The 12,513-nt window shown below is 52.5% G+C and overlaps 1 protein-coding gene across 6 annotated transcripts in view; it reads right to left on the bottom strand.

The window, feature by feature from the left end:
* TOM1L2 (target of myb1 like 2 membrane trafficking protein) overlaps nt 1–12,513 on the bottom strand; it is a 119,548-nt gene that overhangs the window by 35,709 nt on the left and 71,326 nt on the right. For all 6 annotated transcript variants that reach the window (XM_015079574.3, XM_015079575.3, XM_027047341.2 and 3 more), the window contains exon 4: nt 9,211–9,360. In XM_015079574.3, the coding sequence (XP_014935060.2) occupies nt 9,211–9,360 (150 nt within the window). The remainder of the gene's footprint in view (nt 1–9,210; nt 9,361–12,513) is intronic.

The raw sequence follows: 12,513 nt of genomic DNA, 5'->3' as shown, positions 1-12,513 counted from the left end.
GCCCACGGTTCCGTTGCCAATTCTGCTGTTGTCACAAGCATTTCCCTGCCTCCCTGGCTCTAGCACTGCGTTCCAACCAATCCTGAGGCAGCCCCAGAAACTCTATCTCTAACCACCAGACCCACTTGAAGTTAAAAGGTCAGTTTCCAAAAAGCCTTGCTCATTACGACTGATACATCTCGCCACAAACATTACTGTCAGCCTGGCTTCCTTGATCCATTTATCGAATGTGCACACTCAGGGATTTAATGCCCGCTTGAGGACGGCCCGTCTCGGCCGACACTTCCTCCTGGATTCTGAGTGGGGCCCATGGTGCCTGCGGAGGCCCATCGGAGCACCAGCTGGAGAGCAGCACCCCTGAGGCCTGCCCCCCCAGGGAGTGCCCCGGAGCCCCATTCTCCACCAGCTGCTTTGGCTGCTGCCACCTGATTCAAAATCCAGCTGAGTCCTGCGACTCTAGCTTCAAAATGCAGCTAGCATGTTCGTTTAGGGTCTAAGGCTAGGTTTACAGTCTGTGGTGGGAGGCCAGGGAGAAAAAAGCATGATGGTCCTTCCTGCTGCCACTTCCTGCCTCGATTTCAACAGGAGGACCAACAGTTCCAGGGGACGGCTTGTCAGTTATCTTGTTCTCCACCTCAGCCAACTCCAAGATAGGAAGAATGGAAATTAAAGAACCATCACTGTGCTCTCCAGACGGGGAACAGTTCTTGGGGCACCTGCCCAAACGGCGACTCAACAGGCCCCCTTTCTCCAGTACTATGTATTCTGTGGCACCAAGAGGGAAACACACACCCCAAGTTGGGCCAGTCAGCTTCCCGAACTCCACCCAGGAGCTAGGTCCAGGGCTTGGGGACAGCTGGGCTGCTCTTCTTGGGTAGGTGACACTGTCCACTCTAGATGTGGGCAGCCATGTGCCCAGCGGGGACCAGGGAGCAAGAGCTAGCTTATATGTGGGACGTTGAGACCAGTGTGCTGAGAGGTACAGACAAGAGGACTGGCGGGCTTTTCTGATCCCTCCTGTCCCTTCCCAGGTCCAGTCACACCCAGGGTTCTGGGAAGCCCTACCTTGTCCTGACAGACTCTCCTCTTTGCCTAGGCCAGCTGGAATTAGAATTTGTTATCTGCAACCAAGCAGTCTTGGCTAAGCTGCTCACTTCCCACCGGCCACTGTTTCAACCCCTGTATGAGACCCCTGTGCAGTGTGGCTGAGGTGGCCACTAACAGCACATACGTTCCTGGCAGCATTCTCTCCTGAACAAGATTCTGATGCCAACAGGGAACAGGGCAGGGGCACCTTTAAAGGAGGAGTCGTAGGTGGAAACACAGAACCAGGAGAAACCCAGAGACGCTACATGCCTCTCTCATCTTCCGGGGACAATGCCCAAATACCTGTGCTCCTGTCTTCTCTCCACTAGGTCAGACGTTTGAAGGCACACACCGCGTCTCACCCTTGCAGAGAAGGCAATCAGACGTCATTTGTCAAGTCAGATTGAATTTCGTACTCACAGTTACCAAGCTCCATCAGAGAACACAGGAAGATGGCCAGAGAGGCTGTCCACATTCTGAGGTGACAGTGACAACACAGGAGCCTCTCTACACGATTGACCCAGCTGAGATTTCAGACTCTGCTCTAGGGGAGAGGTGGAAAACCTCAGGAAGTCTGGTCTACTCTGGGTCCCCAACCTAAAGCCAAGGAGCCACAGGGGTGGTGCTGGCAGGCTGCCCTATAGAAAAGCAAAGTGACACGGCAGTGCTGGCACTCTGAGGGGTCCCTGTCACAGGGGCTGGCTGGCTAACAACAGAGTGACCACCTCACTGCTCTTTATGGAATTCTCCCTTTTCGGGCCTATGCCTACAATGTTAGGGGGTCGAAAGACCCAGGGGAAGGTCTAGGAAGGAGAGAAAAGAGAATTTCATGCTTCTCTCTCCTTCGCTCCTTGGGATTGTACACCAGACCCCAGACAGAGGCCTTATACCAACACAAACCGTACCCGACTTGCTTCTAAATCCCTCAAATTTTAACACAGTTTTAAGTCATCAACTTTCAGATCAATGAACGACTGCTCATTTACACGATGGGTTCTGTTCTTCGCTTCTGCCCCCAGATCAGACCTCCTACTCCCGGTGACAGGGTCTCCAGAGAGCTGCCAGTCCATCCAGAATCTGGCCAAAGGTCCGGCCGCCGGGTCTCTGACACCTTCCAAGAACACAACACCTCCAGCAGCTCCGGCCCCCTCCTCCTCCCCAGTCAGCTCACTTTCTTTGGTGGAAAAAAAAAACCCCTTCAGTGGAAAGAGAGTATTTTTAGACTCTGTTGCTAGGAGGAGGGGGGTGGGGAGGCAGGGCAAGGGGTAAGGGGGGGAGGCATGCAGGATAGGCATGGTCACCAGGAGGCTACCCTACTGGGATGGTATCATTTCTGTTCCTGAAAACAACCGAAGGGAAAGGCAGAGGGATGTGGCACAGAGCACGAGTATCCCCGTCTTCTCAACAAATGGGACCCCCCAAGAAGAAACAGAAAGGCTCGCAGCCAAAGGCCAGCCGAGGGACCAGGATGGAGAGGGTGCTAAAAGTGGCAGGCAGTTCAAAGGCTGGGAGCGAGAAAGCGGCTCACCAGGCTTCCCTGCTCTCTTGCTGCAGAGAGACCAGCTCCCCTCAAGACGGGTCAATCCCTGGGTAAACGCTTCCAGCTGCCCTGCCTGGCAGTTCATGCACTGGGCTCGGAGGGCAGTCTTCCCCAGGCGTTCTGAAGGGCGGGGCCCCTGGCGTACACAGCCTGAGGGGTGTCTCTTTTGGGGGGTTCAGTGGAGCTGGGGTGGCTACGGATGGCTAGAGGGCAGCCAGGGACACAGACGCCTCGATGACAGGAGGCTGGGATGTGGGGACGAGGGACGGGTGTCCACGGGTTCTCAGCAGAGGGCTGCTGATGGCAAACATGTGGCTCCGGGAATGGCATCTGTGCGACCAATCTCAGGCCAACAATGCCTGTGATCAGCATCCCAGGAAAGGAATCAGAAGAAATGGTGGGCAGGAAGCCATGGGGACACGGAAGGACAAGCACCCATTTCTCTAAGGAACAGGGAGACTGTTAGAAAAGCTGGTTTGGGGTGCCTGGGTGGCTCAGTCGGTAAGTGTCCGACTCGTGATTTTGGCTCAGGCCATAACGTCATGGTTTGTGAGTTCAAGCCGGGCATCAGGCTCTGTGCTGAGAGCGCAGAGCCCGCTTGGGATTCTGTCTTCCTTTCTCTCCACCCCTCCTCCGCTTGCCCTCTATCTCTGTCTCAAAATAAATAAAAGTAAACTTAAAAAAAAAAGAAGGGGCACCTAGATGGCTTAGTTGGTTAAGCATCCGACTTTGACTCAGGTCATGATCTCACAGTTCGTGAGTTCGAGTCCCGCATCGGGCTCTGTGCTGACAGCTCAGAGCCTAGAGTCTGCTTTGGGTTCTGTGTCTCCCTCTGTCTCTGCCCCTCCCCCACTCATACTCTTGTCTCTCTCTCTCTCAAAAATGAATAAACTTCAAAAAAGTTTTAAATAAGTAAATAATGAAATAAAACTGAAACAGAAAAGAAAAAAGAAAGAAAAGAGAGAAAAGAAGAGAAAAAAGAAAAGAAAAGAAAAGAGAAAAAAAGAAAAAGCTCCCACCAGAGGCGGGAAGCAATCAAAGGGACAGTGGGCTCAGGCCATGCCTGGTTGTCAGAGCCACAGGTCTTGCAACCACCAGGAGCACCAACCAAGCTTCCTGGCCCAGGTTGGGGGGGGCGGGGCACTTGTCTCTATAACCCCTTGGCCTCAAAAGCTTTTCAAGTGCTGGAGTATTACTTGACAACCAAAAAGAATGAAATCTTGCCATTTGCAACTATGTGGATGGAACTAGAGGGTATTATGCTAAAAGAAGTTAGTCAGAGAAAGAAATATCGTATGACTTCACTCATATGAGGACTTTAAGACACAAAACAGATGAACATAAGGGAAGGAAAGCAAAAATAATACAAAAACAGGGAGGGGGACAAAACAGAAGAGACTCTTAAATATGGAGAACAAACAGAGAGTTACTGGAAGGGTCGTGGGAGGGGGGATGGGCTAAATGGGTAAGGGGCACTAAAGAATCTACTCCTGAAATCACTGTTGCACTATATGCTAACTAATTTGGATGTAAATTTAAAAAGTGAAACTAAAGATAAAAAAATTAAAAAATTATGGGGCGCCTGGGTGGTGCAGTCGGTTAAGCGTCCGACTTCAGCCAGGTCACGATCTCGCGGTCCGTGAGTTCGAGCCCCGCGTCAGGCTCTGGGCTGATGGCTCGGAGCCTGGAGCCTGTTTCTGACTCTGTGTCTCCCTCTCTCTCTGCCCCTCCCCCGTTCATGCTCTCTCTCTGTCCAAAAATAAATAAAAAACGTTGAAAAAAAAAATTAAAAAAAAAATTAAAAAATTAAAAAAAAAAAGCTTTTCAAGTGTCGATACGTTCAGAGTTTAGGGCTGCCCCTCAAATATCCCCAAGCCAGCTCAAGTGCTCCCTGGGGAGGCCCTTGGCCCTCTATCATCTGCAAGCTTCTGTCTCTCCATAAGATCGATAGCTCCCCAAGGGCAGGGCTGGGACTGGGCCGGTGCCACTTCCTGGCAGCTGGACTCCGGAGAGCACCAGGAAACATCCAGGTGGCACGCACACATTTAACTGAACCTCTTTCCTGTCTAACTGCATTTCCACTGTGGCCTGCTGCCCACTTACGGGCTGGCACAAGGTCCAGGGATCTGTCACCCCCTGCCCTGTTCTGTGTTATGGTGGGAGTTAGCACATGCTCTCCGGGGGGAATATCGGACTCTCTGGGCGGGGAGGCGGGGGTGGTGCAGTTTTTAAACGTATAAATAAAATCATCTTCTTCCTCAAAGGAGTTGAGGGGCGCCTGGGTGGCTCAGTCGGTTAAGCGTCGTCCGACTTCAGCTCAGGTCATGATCTCATTCTCATGGTTTGTGAGCCCAAGCCTCTTGTCGGGCTCCGTGTCTGGAGCCTGCTTCAGACTCTGTCTCCCTCTCTCTCTCTGCCCCTCCCCCGCTCATACTCGGTCTCTCTCAAAAGTAAAGTAACATTAAAAGAATTTTTTTAATTAAAAAAAAGGGGGAGTTGAGAACAGGTTGACAAGATGCAATGCATCAGGTGGGCCAGAATGAGGACGCACTGGTGAAAACGGGGCGCAATGAAAGCTCTCACATGCTGCTGGGAAAGAGCAGCAGGGATCTGCCAGAGTAACCACTCAACCAGAGCGCGGCCGTTCCCCACCCAGCAATTCCACTCCCAGGGATGAGGCTGAGCCACGTGAAACTGCTAATACGGGACTGTGCTTGGCCAACAAAGACGCAACTTCACCCACGTGCCTTAATACGTACCTAATGACAACGAATACGTACGTTCACCCAACGACATGTGCTAGCTGTTCACAGCAGCGGTTTTCCCAAAGGCCGCAAACTGGAAACACCGAGTGTTCAGTGGAAAGGAGACACAAATGGCGGCGCGTTCCCCCAAAGGGACCCGGTGCAGCGACATGAGCAGGGGGCACGGGAGGCCTATCTGGTCACACCAATGACAAGGTGAGGCCCGCAAACAAGGCCTCAGACACACAGACTGACTGAGTGCTGCTGCAGAGTCCACGCGGATGAAGTTCAAGTATGGGAAAAAACCTGGGGCGCCGGGGTGGCTCAGTCAGTAGGTTAAGCCTCTGACTTTGGCTCAGGTCATGATCTCACAGCCCGGGAGTTCGAGCCCCGCATCGGGCTCTGTGCTGACAGCTCGGAGCCTGGAGCCTGCTTTGCATTCTGTGCCTCCCTCTCCCTCACTGCCCCTCTCCTGCTCGTGCTCTGTCTCTCTCTCAAAAATAAATAAACATTAAAAATAAATAAATTAATTAAAAAGTACAGGAAAAACCCATCTAGGCTGTGAGGTGGTCACCCCAGGCAGTCGGGGCTCTTTGGGGGCAGGTCACATTCTGCTTCATGACACAGAGGCCAGATTCTACGTGTGTGTTCAGTCCGTAAAAGCTCGTCAAGTTGTACATGCTTTTTTAACGTGTGATTTCCTGTACATATAATTCAATTTTAAAAAAGGCTGAAGATCCTGTTTATACTTTCGTTCACCGCATTATAGAAGCCAAGCCATCTGCCAGCTCTGAATGCTATCTGTTTCTGTTGGTTGGCCACGACCAAAGATAAAAGTTCTTCGTGAAGCTCCAGAACCTGGAGAAGAAGGACCCTCCCCCCCAGGCAGGTAAGCAAGCCCACCGGGAACTATACCCTTATCCAAAGCCCGTTGGGTTTTCCCAGGGCTCCCAGGGTCTCCCAGACCAGGGAGACTGTCCAGTGCATCCTGGCCGGACAGGAGCGAGCAAGCGAGCGAGGCCCTCAGGGCCCCTTCCTGCTCCCGCCCCTGCAGGCGGTGCACATGCACTGCTGCCAGGCCAGCAGGGGGAGCCCTCAGAACACGGTGCCGGCCGCCATGCTGCCCCCGGGTGACCTCTGGGACCAGGAGTAGGTTAGGCAGGAACACAAGGCCCCCATTGTACACATACGGAGGCAGAAGCCCAGAGAAGTTAAAACACTTGCTGCGGTCACACAGCTGGGAGAAGCAGTGCGGAGAGGAGGTGGTGACCTTGATGGGAAGGTCGGGCTGCCCCTGGGAACAACCACAGCCACAGTCAGTGCACAAAGCTCCCTGTGTCCTCAGCCAGAGGTCCCCGCACAGTCCCAGTGGCACGGATCACAAGCCTTGCCACGGCTGCCCTTGTCAGGAGATGGCCAAGCACAGGAAGGACCCCTTCCACGTCTGAGTACAGAAAGACCTTGCCTATGGCCACAGTGGGCCTGCCGAGGGTTCAGGCGGGGGTGCCCCCCTTAGGTGAGAAAAAGCCACTATTTATTGTCTTGCCATCAAATACTGGGGGTCTTGAGGCAGGGGAGTGTACTGGGGAAGTCCAGAATGAGGGAGTCAAGGGCAGAGGTGGGGGTGGGGAGGGAAAAGGGTAAGGTGGCTTGCACCTGCGTGTGCGTGTGTGTGTGTGTGTATGTGCGTGAGAGAGAGAGAGACAGAGAGAAAGGGATGGAGAGAGGTGGAGGGAGAGAGAGAGGAAGAGTGGGGAGGGGGAGGGAGGGAGAGACATGGAGATATGCCAGGTGGGCAGAATGAAGAGCTAGGGGAAACCTAAGGGACCATGGGAAGGGGCCCTGCTGTCACCCACACTCCTCCCCTTCCTTAGAGCTTCAGCAAACTACACTCACCCACTCATTAAGAAAAACAACTTATCAGACAGCTACTCTACACAGTCAACGGCTCTAGACCCTGGGGATATAATGTCCCTGGGCTCTCAGGAAACTCAGAGTGAGGCAGAGGATAGAAAAGTGAGCACAGAAGCAGAGAAGACCATAAAAGAGGGTGACAGGAGAGGGGGAAGTGCTGTCAACCTAGTGGTGGGAAGGCTCTGGGAGCTGTCTCAATGATGAAGAGGGCTTTCAGGCAGAGGACGCGGGAGAGAACAGACGGAGCCAGCAGACCCGTCGGCTGGGGCCCCACTTTCCCCTCCAACCTCAGGTGCCCCCACCACCTCGAATGCCCCGGTGCCCACCCCTGATCACAGTGCCTTCTGCCTGGCCCCACTCCCACCCTCTCCTTTTGGCTCCTGCAGGCCCCTATCTTTCCTCTACCACAGCACTAGTCGCCCCACCTTGGATGCTCGTTGGCATATGTGTCTCCCAGCCTACCACCAGGGTGCTCTGTCTAGAATCCAGATCTAGGGGCGCCTGGGTGGCTCAGCCGGTTAAGCGTCCGACTTCAGCTCAGGTCACGATCTCGAGGTCCTTGAGTTCGAGCCCCGCGTCGGGCTCTGGGCTGACAGTTCAGAGCCTGGAGCCTGTTTCGGATTCTGCATTTCCCTCTTTCTCTCTCCTCCCCAGCTCATGTTCTGTCTCTCTCTTCTCAAAAATAAATAAAAGTTAAAAAAAACTGTTTTTAAATCCAGATCTGTCTGCATACGCCTAGCTCAGAAATGTGCAGTGGTTCCCCGCTGCCTACAGGACAAAGCATAAAACGTCAGCATGTATGGCCCACAAGACCCTGACCGTCCCTCTGGCCTCCTCTCCCAGCCCCAGACGCTCTTCATTACACTCTGTGCTCCACATGATGGTTTTAAAACATCCTCTCTCTTAAGAGATGCAGCTTCATTCCCATACTCTTGACGCCAGATCTGGTGACTCCCTTCTAACAAACAGAATATGACAGAAAAGACGGTGTGTGACTTCTGAGACTCAGTCCCAAGAGGCACCACAGCTTGGATCACTTGCTCTAGGGAAAACCCGCTGCCATGTTACGAGGACACTCAGGAGTCCACAAAGCAAAAACTCAGGCCTCCTACCAACAGTCAGCAAGGCACGGAGGCCTCCTGCCAACAGCTATGTGGTGAGTCACCTTGGACGTGGCTCCTCCAGCTCATCGAGCTTGCAGATGAGGCAATTCTGGCTACCGTCTTGACCGCAACCTCATGAGAGCTCCTGAGCCAGGATCGCTCATCTAGGCTGCTCCTGAATTCCTGAGCCACAGAAACAACAAGGTACTAAACATCTGTTGTTTTAAGCCCCTAAGTTTTGGGATAATCTGCTACAGAGCAATCAATAACGAATACATCCCAAACGTGTCAACTGCAGTCTTTGACGCACATGTTATTCTCTTTGTCTGTGCTACTTACTTCTCACACCCTGACCTTTCCGCCAAGTTCCTCACATCCTTCAGGGTCCAAGAGAAATGTCATCTCCTTAGTGAATCACTCCTTAACACCCTCTCCCCCAACCTGGCACCACCTGCCACAGAGCTGGCTCTGACCCTGTGCCTCGCCAGCCCCTGCATAGGACTCTAGCATGGCCCTTCCTACCCCACAATGTCCCTGATGGCTCAGAGGCCTATCAAGGTCTCCCACCTGCCCTTGGGGGTAACAGAGATCCAGGCACCCAGAAAACTGGTGAAACCTCTGTCAATTGGCTTGTGAGCTACCACTCAGGTTTTTATTCCGGCGGGAGGAATGTAAAAAACTGGTGCTTTTTGCAACACATATTTAAACCCAAAGGGCCTCCCTCCATTCTTTCCTCCAAATGATGGGAAAGCATGAAGACCCACTGGTCAAGGGCCCCATCTTACTCCGTGCCAACAAACCCGACAAGGGGAGCTGACCCTACCTGGATCAGAGCTAGCACCTTGTCCTGGACAATGGTGGGAGGGTTGTTCTTGGGAGAGATGATTTTGACCAGGACACTGTCGATGAAATCTCGGTTGGCCACAAGGATGTGGAAGCGGTGGCCACAGTTCTTCACACATGTCTCCAGCACCTGAGGAGGTAGGAAAGGAAAGAGAGGTCACCACCGTGGGACCCAGAGGAGCTGCCCAGGCCACTGAGTTTCCACCCCCACCGTGCCCCCTTCCTTCTCCTGGATGGTCCTTCCCACCGTCTCCTCCAGAGTCAGACCTGGATGGCTCCACATCCCTATGCTCTAATTCAGTTGTCCCTTGCTGTCTGAACTTGCCTGTCCCTGAACAAGAATCAGGCAATTAGTTGGGAACTGAGGCACCAGTTTTGCATGAGAAGGACGCTGGTGTTTTAATGAGATCGAAATGACTGAGTGGTCCCTGAAAATTAGCATTTTAACTCCTCTCTCCGGGCTTCTGGGTGTGAGACCTTAGCCAATGGGACATAGGCTCTGTCACAGAGAGGGCTGCTGTGACAGCCCAAATTACCCTGTGAATTACTTGCCCTTTTATGCGAGGAAGCGTGCGCACGCGCGCACACACACACACACACACACACACACACACACACGGGTGCACACGCCCCACACGACCCTGCCTCTGCAACTAAAATTGGCAATGACTAAGGATTTTGTACCCTGAATAAATGGTTTGTGGGCCTCAGCTGCCAATCAGCTTCAAGGTCCATGTTCACTGCAAACCCTGTTCGCCCATCCCTGGTCTGGAAAAAATGAATTACACAGGCCGTAGGCATTAAGAAACGCACGGCGCATGTGGGTTCTGGCCAGATGGCCATTGTGGGCTCGAATCTCAGCTCTGCCACTTGCTCCCTTAATGGCCCAGAATGAGTCTGTCTGCGCTGAGCTTCCTCATCTGTAATATGGGCACGCTGAGTGCCCCCTTGCAGGACTGCAGTAAGGATGAGGGAGTCTGTCTTAAGTATCTAACACAGTGCCCTGCAGTAGTGCCCCAGGAGTAGGGCAGTAAAGGAGGACTATGGTGATATGATCATCATTTCGAAGGCTGTCGTACACACATGAGGAACAGGAAAAGCTCTCCCGTCCCCACACGACAGGGGAGAGGCTGGCTGGAATTCAGAGGCACCAACTGGAGCGTCCCCCAGCCTTCGACACACCTTTCCGAACTTCTCAGCTCTCTGTAAACCAACCCATACAATCACCCAGCCCTTCCCACACCAGTACCCCCCAATGCCACAGTCAACTAGCAGGGATGTGACGGACAACAGGGGACATTTCTGGCTGCCTCAGTTATCTTCATTTGCCCACAGTGAGCTGATCACTGGCTACCTTAGGCAGCCATTCCACAGGGCTGGGTTCACGCGATGAGGCGTCACCTTGACAAAGTGTGACGGTCAGGAAAGGCCCACACTCTTAACATTAACTGAGCACAGACTACATGCCAGGCACCGTGTGGGAGCCCCCCACATTACAGCATTTCATTTTAGGCTCACAGAATTAGATTCTCTTTAAGTGGGTCAGGCTTCTCTGGAGCCCTTGTCTCCTCACCCACAATGAGGCCACAGGGCCAACCTCCCCCCATGGCTCTCCTTTAAGATCAGCTGGGAGTCCCTCAGATGACAGGCGACAGGTACTAGATTTCTTGTTCTTTCACCTGGTCCTTGAAATAGCCCTGTAAGGTGGGTGTTATCCCACTTTAGAGATGAGGAAGCTGAGGCCTGGAGTAACTTCACTGAGGAGGCCAGGGCTGGCATGTGCCCTGAGCCTGGCAGCCGCAGAGCCAGTTAAAACTGTTCCTTTCCCCCACTGCTGCCTGCACTGTGGGAGACCCTGGGTTCTGCTCGGCTTGCCAAGGAAGACCTCAAAGCTTAGCATCCTTGGGTCATCCGCAGCCACGGGAGGGGGGGCATTCTCTTTCTTAGCCTCTGTACGTGCTCAATTCCAGACGATCTCAAGGTAACCAGCACTCACTCTTAACAGTGACCACGGGGGCTACAGGGATGAACCAGAGGGGTTCTTCCTACCCTCCAGGAACTCACAGTTCCCCTTCTTTCTAGGATCCCCTCTCCTAACTTGGCCTATGCAGGCATCAGGCTGCTGCCAAGGCAGGTGGCAGGAAGAATGGTTTATCTGGTCAGGAAGAGGTGGGGAAGGGAAGGGAGGAGGCTGGGATGAAAGCAGGTGTGGTGGAAAAAGAGAAAAGAGGAGCAGGAAGGCCAGCATGGCAGGCCAGCTGTGGCTCTCCTGCCATGCTCAGGGCAACAGTGGGCCAGGACGCCTGTCCCAGGCACACCCTTTAGGGAGCACGCCCTTACGTCTTCCAGGACAGCAGACTTTAAAGCCAGTGTGGCCTAGGCCAGACCTTCGGGCTCACACACAGGTTTGGAAATGCCCTGGAGAGAGATGGCATGTGCTACAAAGCAACCCTGAAGCCTAGCAGAGCAGGAGGAAATGCAGGAGGTCATCCCTGGCTGGCAAGGGCCACTCGGCCACTCTAGGGACTCTGTCAAAAGTGCCTTTGGTGAATCGGTGTCCCTGTGGGTTGTAGGGCATGAAACACACAGCAGCCGTTTTCCAGCAGCCAAAGCCCACAGAATAACAAAAGGTGCCTCTAAGCGATCATTAACAAACCAGCGAAGAAAAAAGCAAAACACTCAGGAATCAATTTAACTAAGGAGGTAAAAGATCTGTACCCTGAAAACTATAAGACAATGATGAGAGAAAGGAAAGACGACACAAATAAATGGAAAGATGTCCCGTGTTCATGGATTGGAAGAATATTATTAAAATGTCCATACTACCCAAAGCCATCTACAGATTTCGCAGAAGTAGAAGAAACAATCCTAAAATTCATATGGAACCATTAAAGACTCTGAATAGCCAAAGCAATCTCTAGAAAGAAGAATAAAGCTGGGGACATCGTACTTCCTGATTTCAAACTGTATTACAAAGCTACAATAACCAAAACAGTATGGTACTGGCATAAACATAGACAATGGCACAGAAGTGAGAGCCCAGAAATAAACCCACATATACATATAATATTTGATGAGAGGCAAGAGGACTCAATGGCGGAAAGGACAGTCTCTTTGATAGACGGTATTGGGACAACTGCATAATGACATGCAGAAGAATGAAACTGGACTCCTATCTTACACCACTCAAAAAACTAACTTGAAGTGGACTAAAGACTTAAACTTAAGATGTGAAACGTAAAACTACCAAAAGAAAACACAGGAATAAAGTTCCCTGGTCTTG

The sequence above is a fragment of the Acinonyx jubatus genome, chromosome E1 (assembly GCF_027475565.1).
Source record: "Acinonyx jubatus isolate Ajub_Pintada_27869175 chromosome E1, VMU_Ajub_asm_v1.0, whole genome shotgun sequence".
In the NCBI taxonomy this organism is placed as follows: Eukaryota; Metazoa; Chordata; class Mammalia; order Carnivora; family Felidae; genus Acinonyx; species Acinonyx jubatus.
Note: the sequence above shows the minus strand (reverse complement) of the source record. Positions and strands in the feature narration are given on the sequence as shown.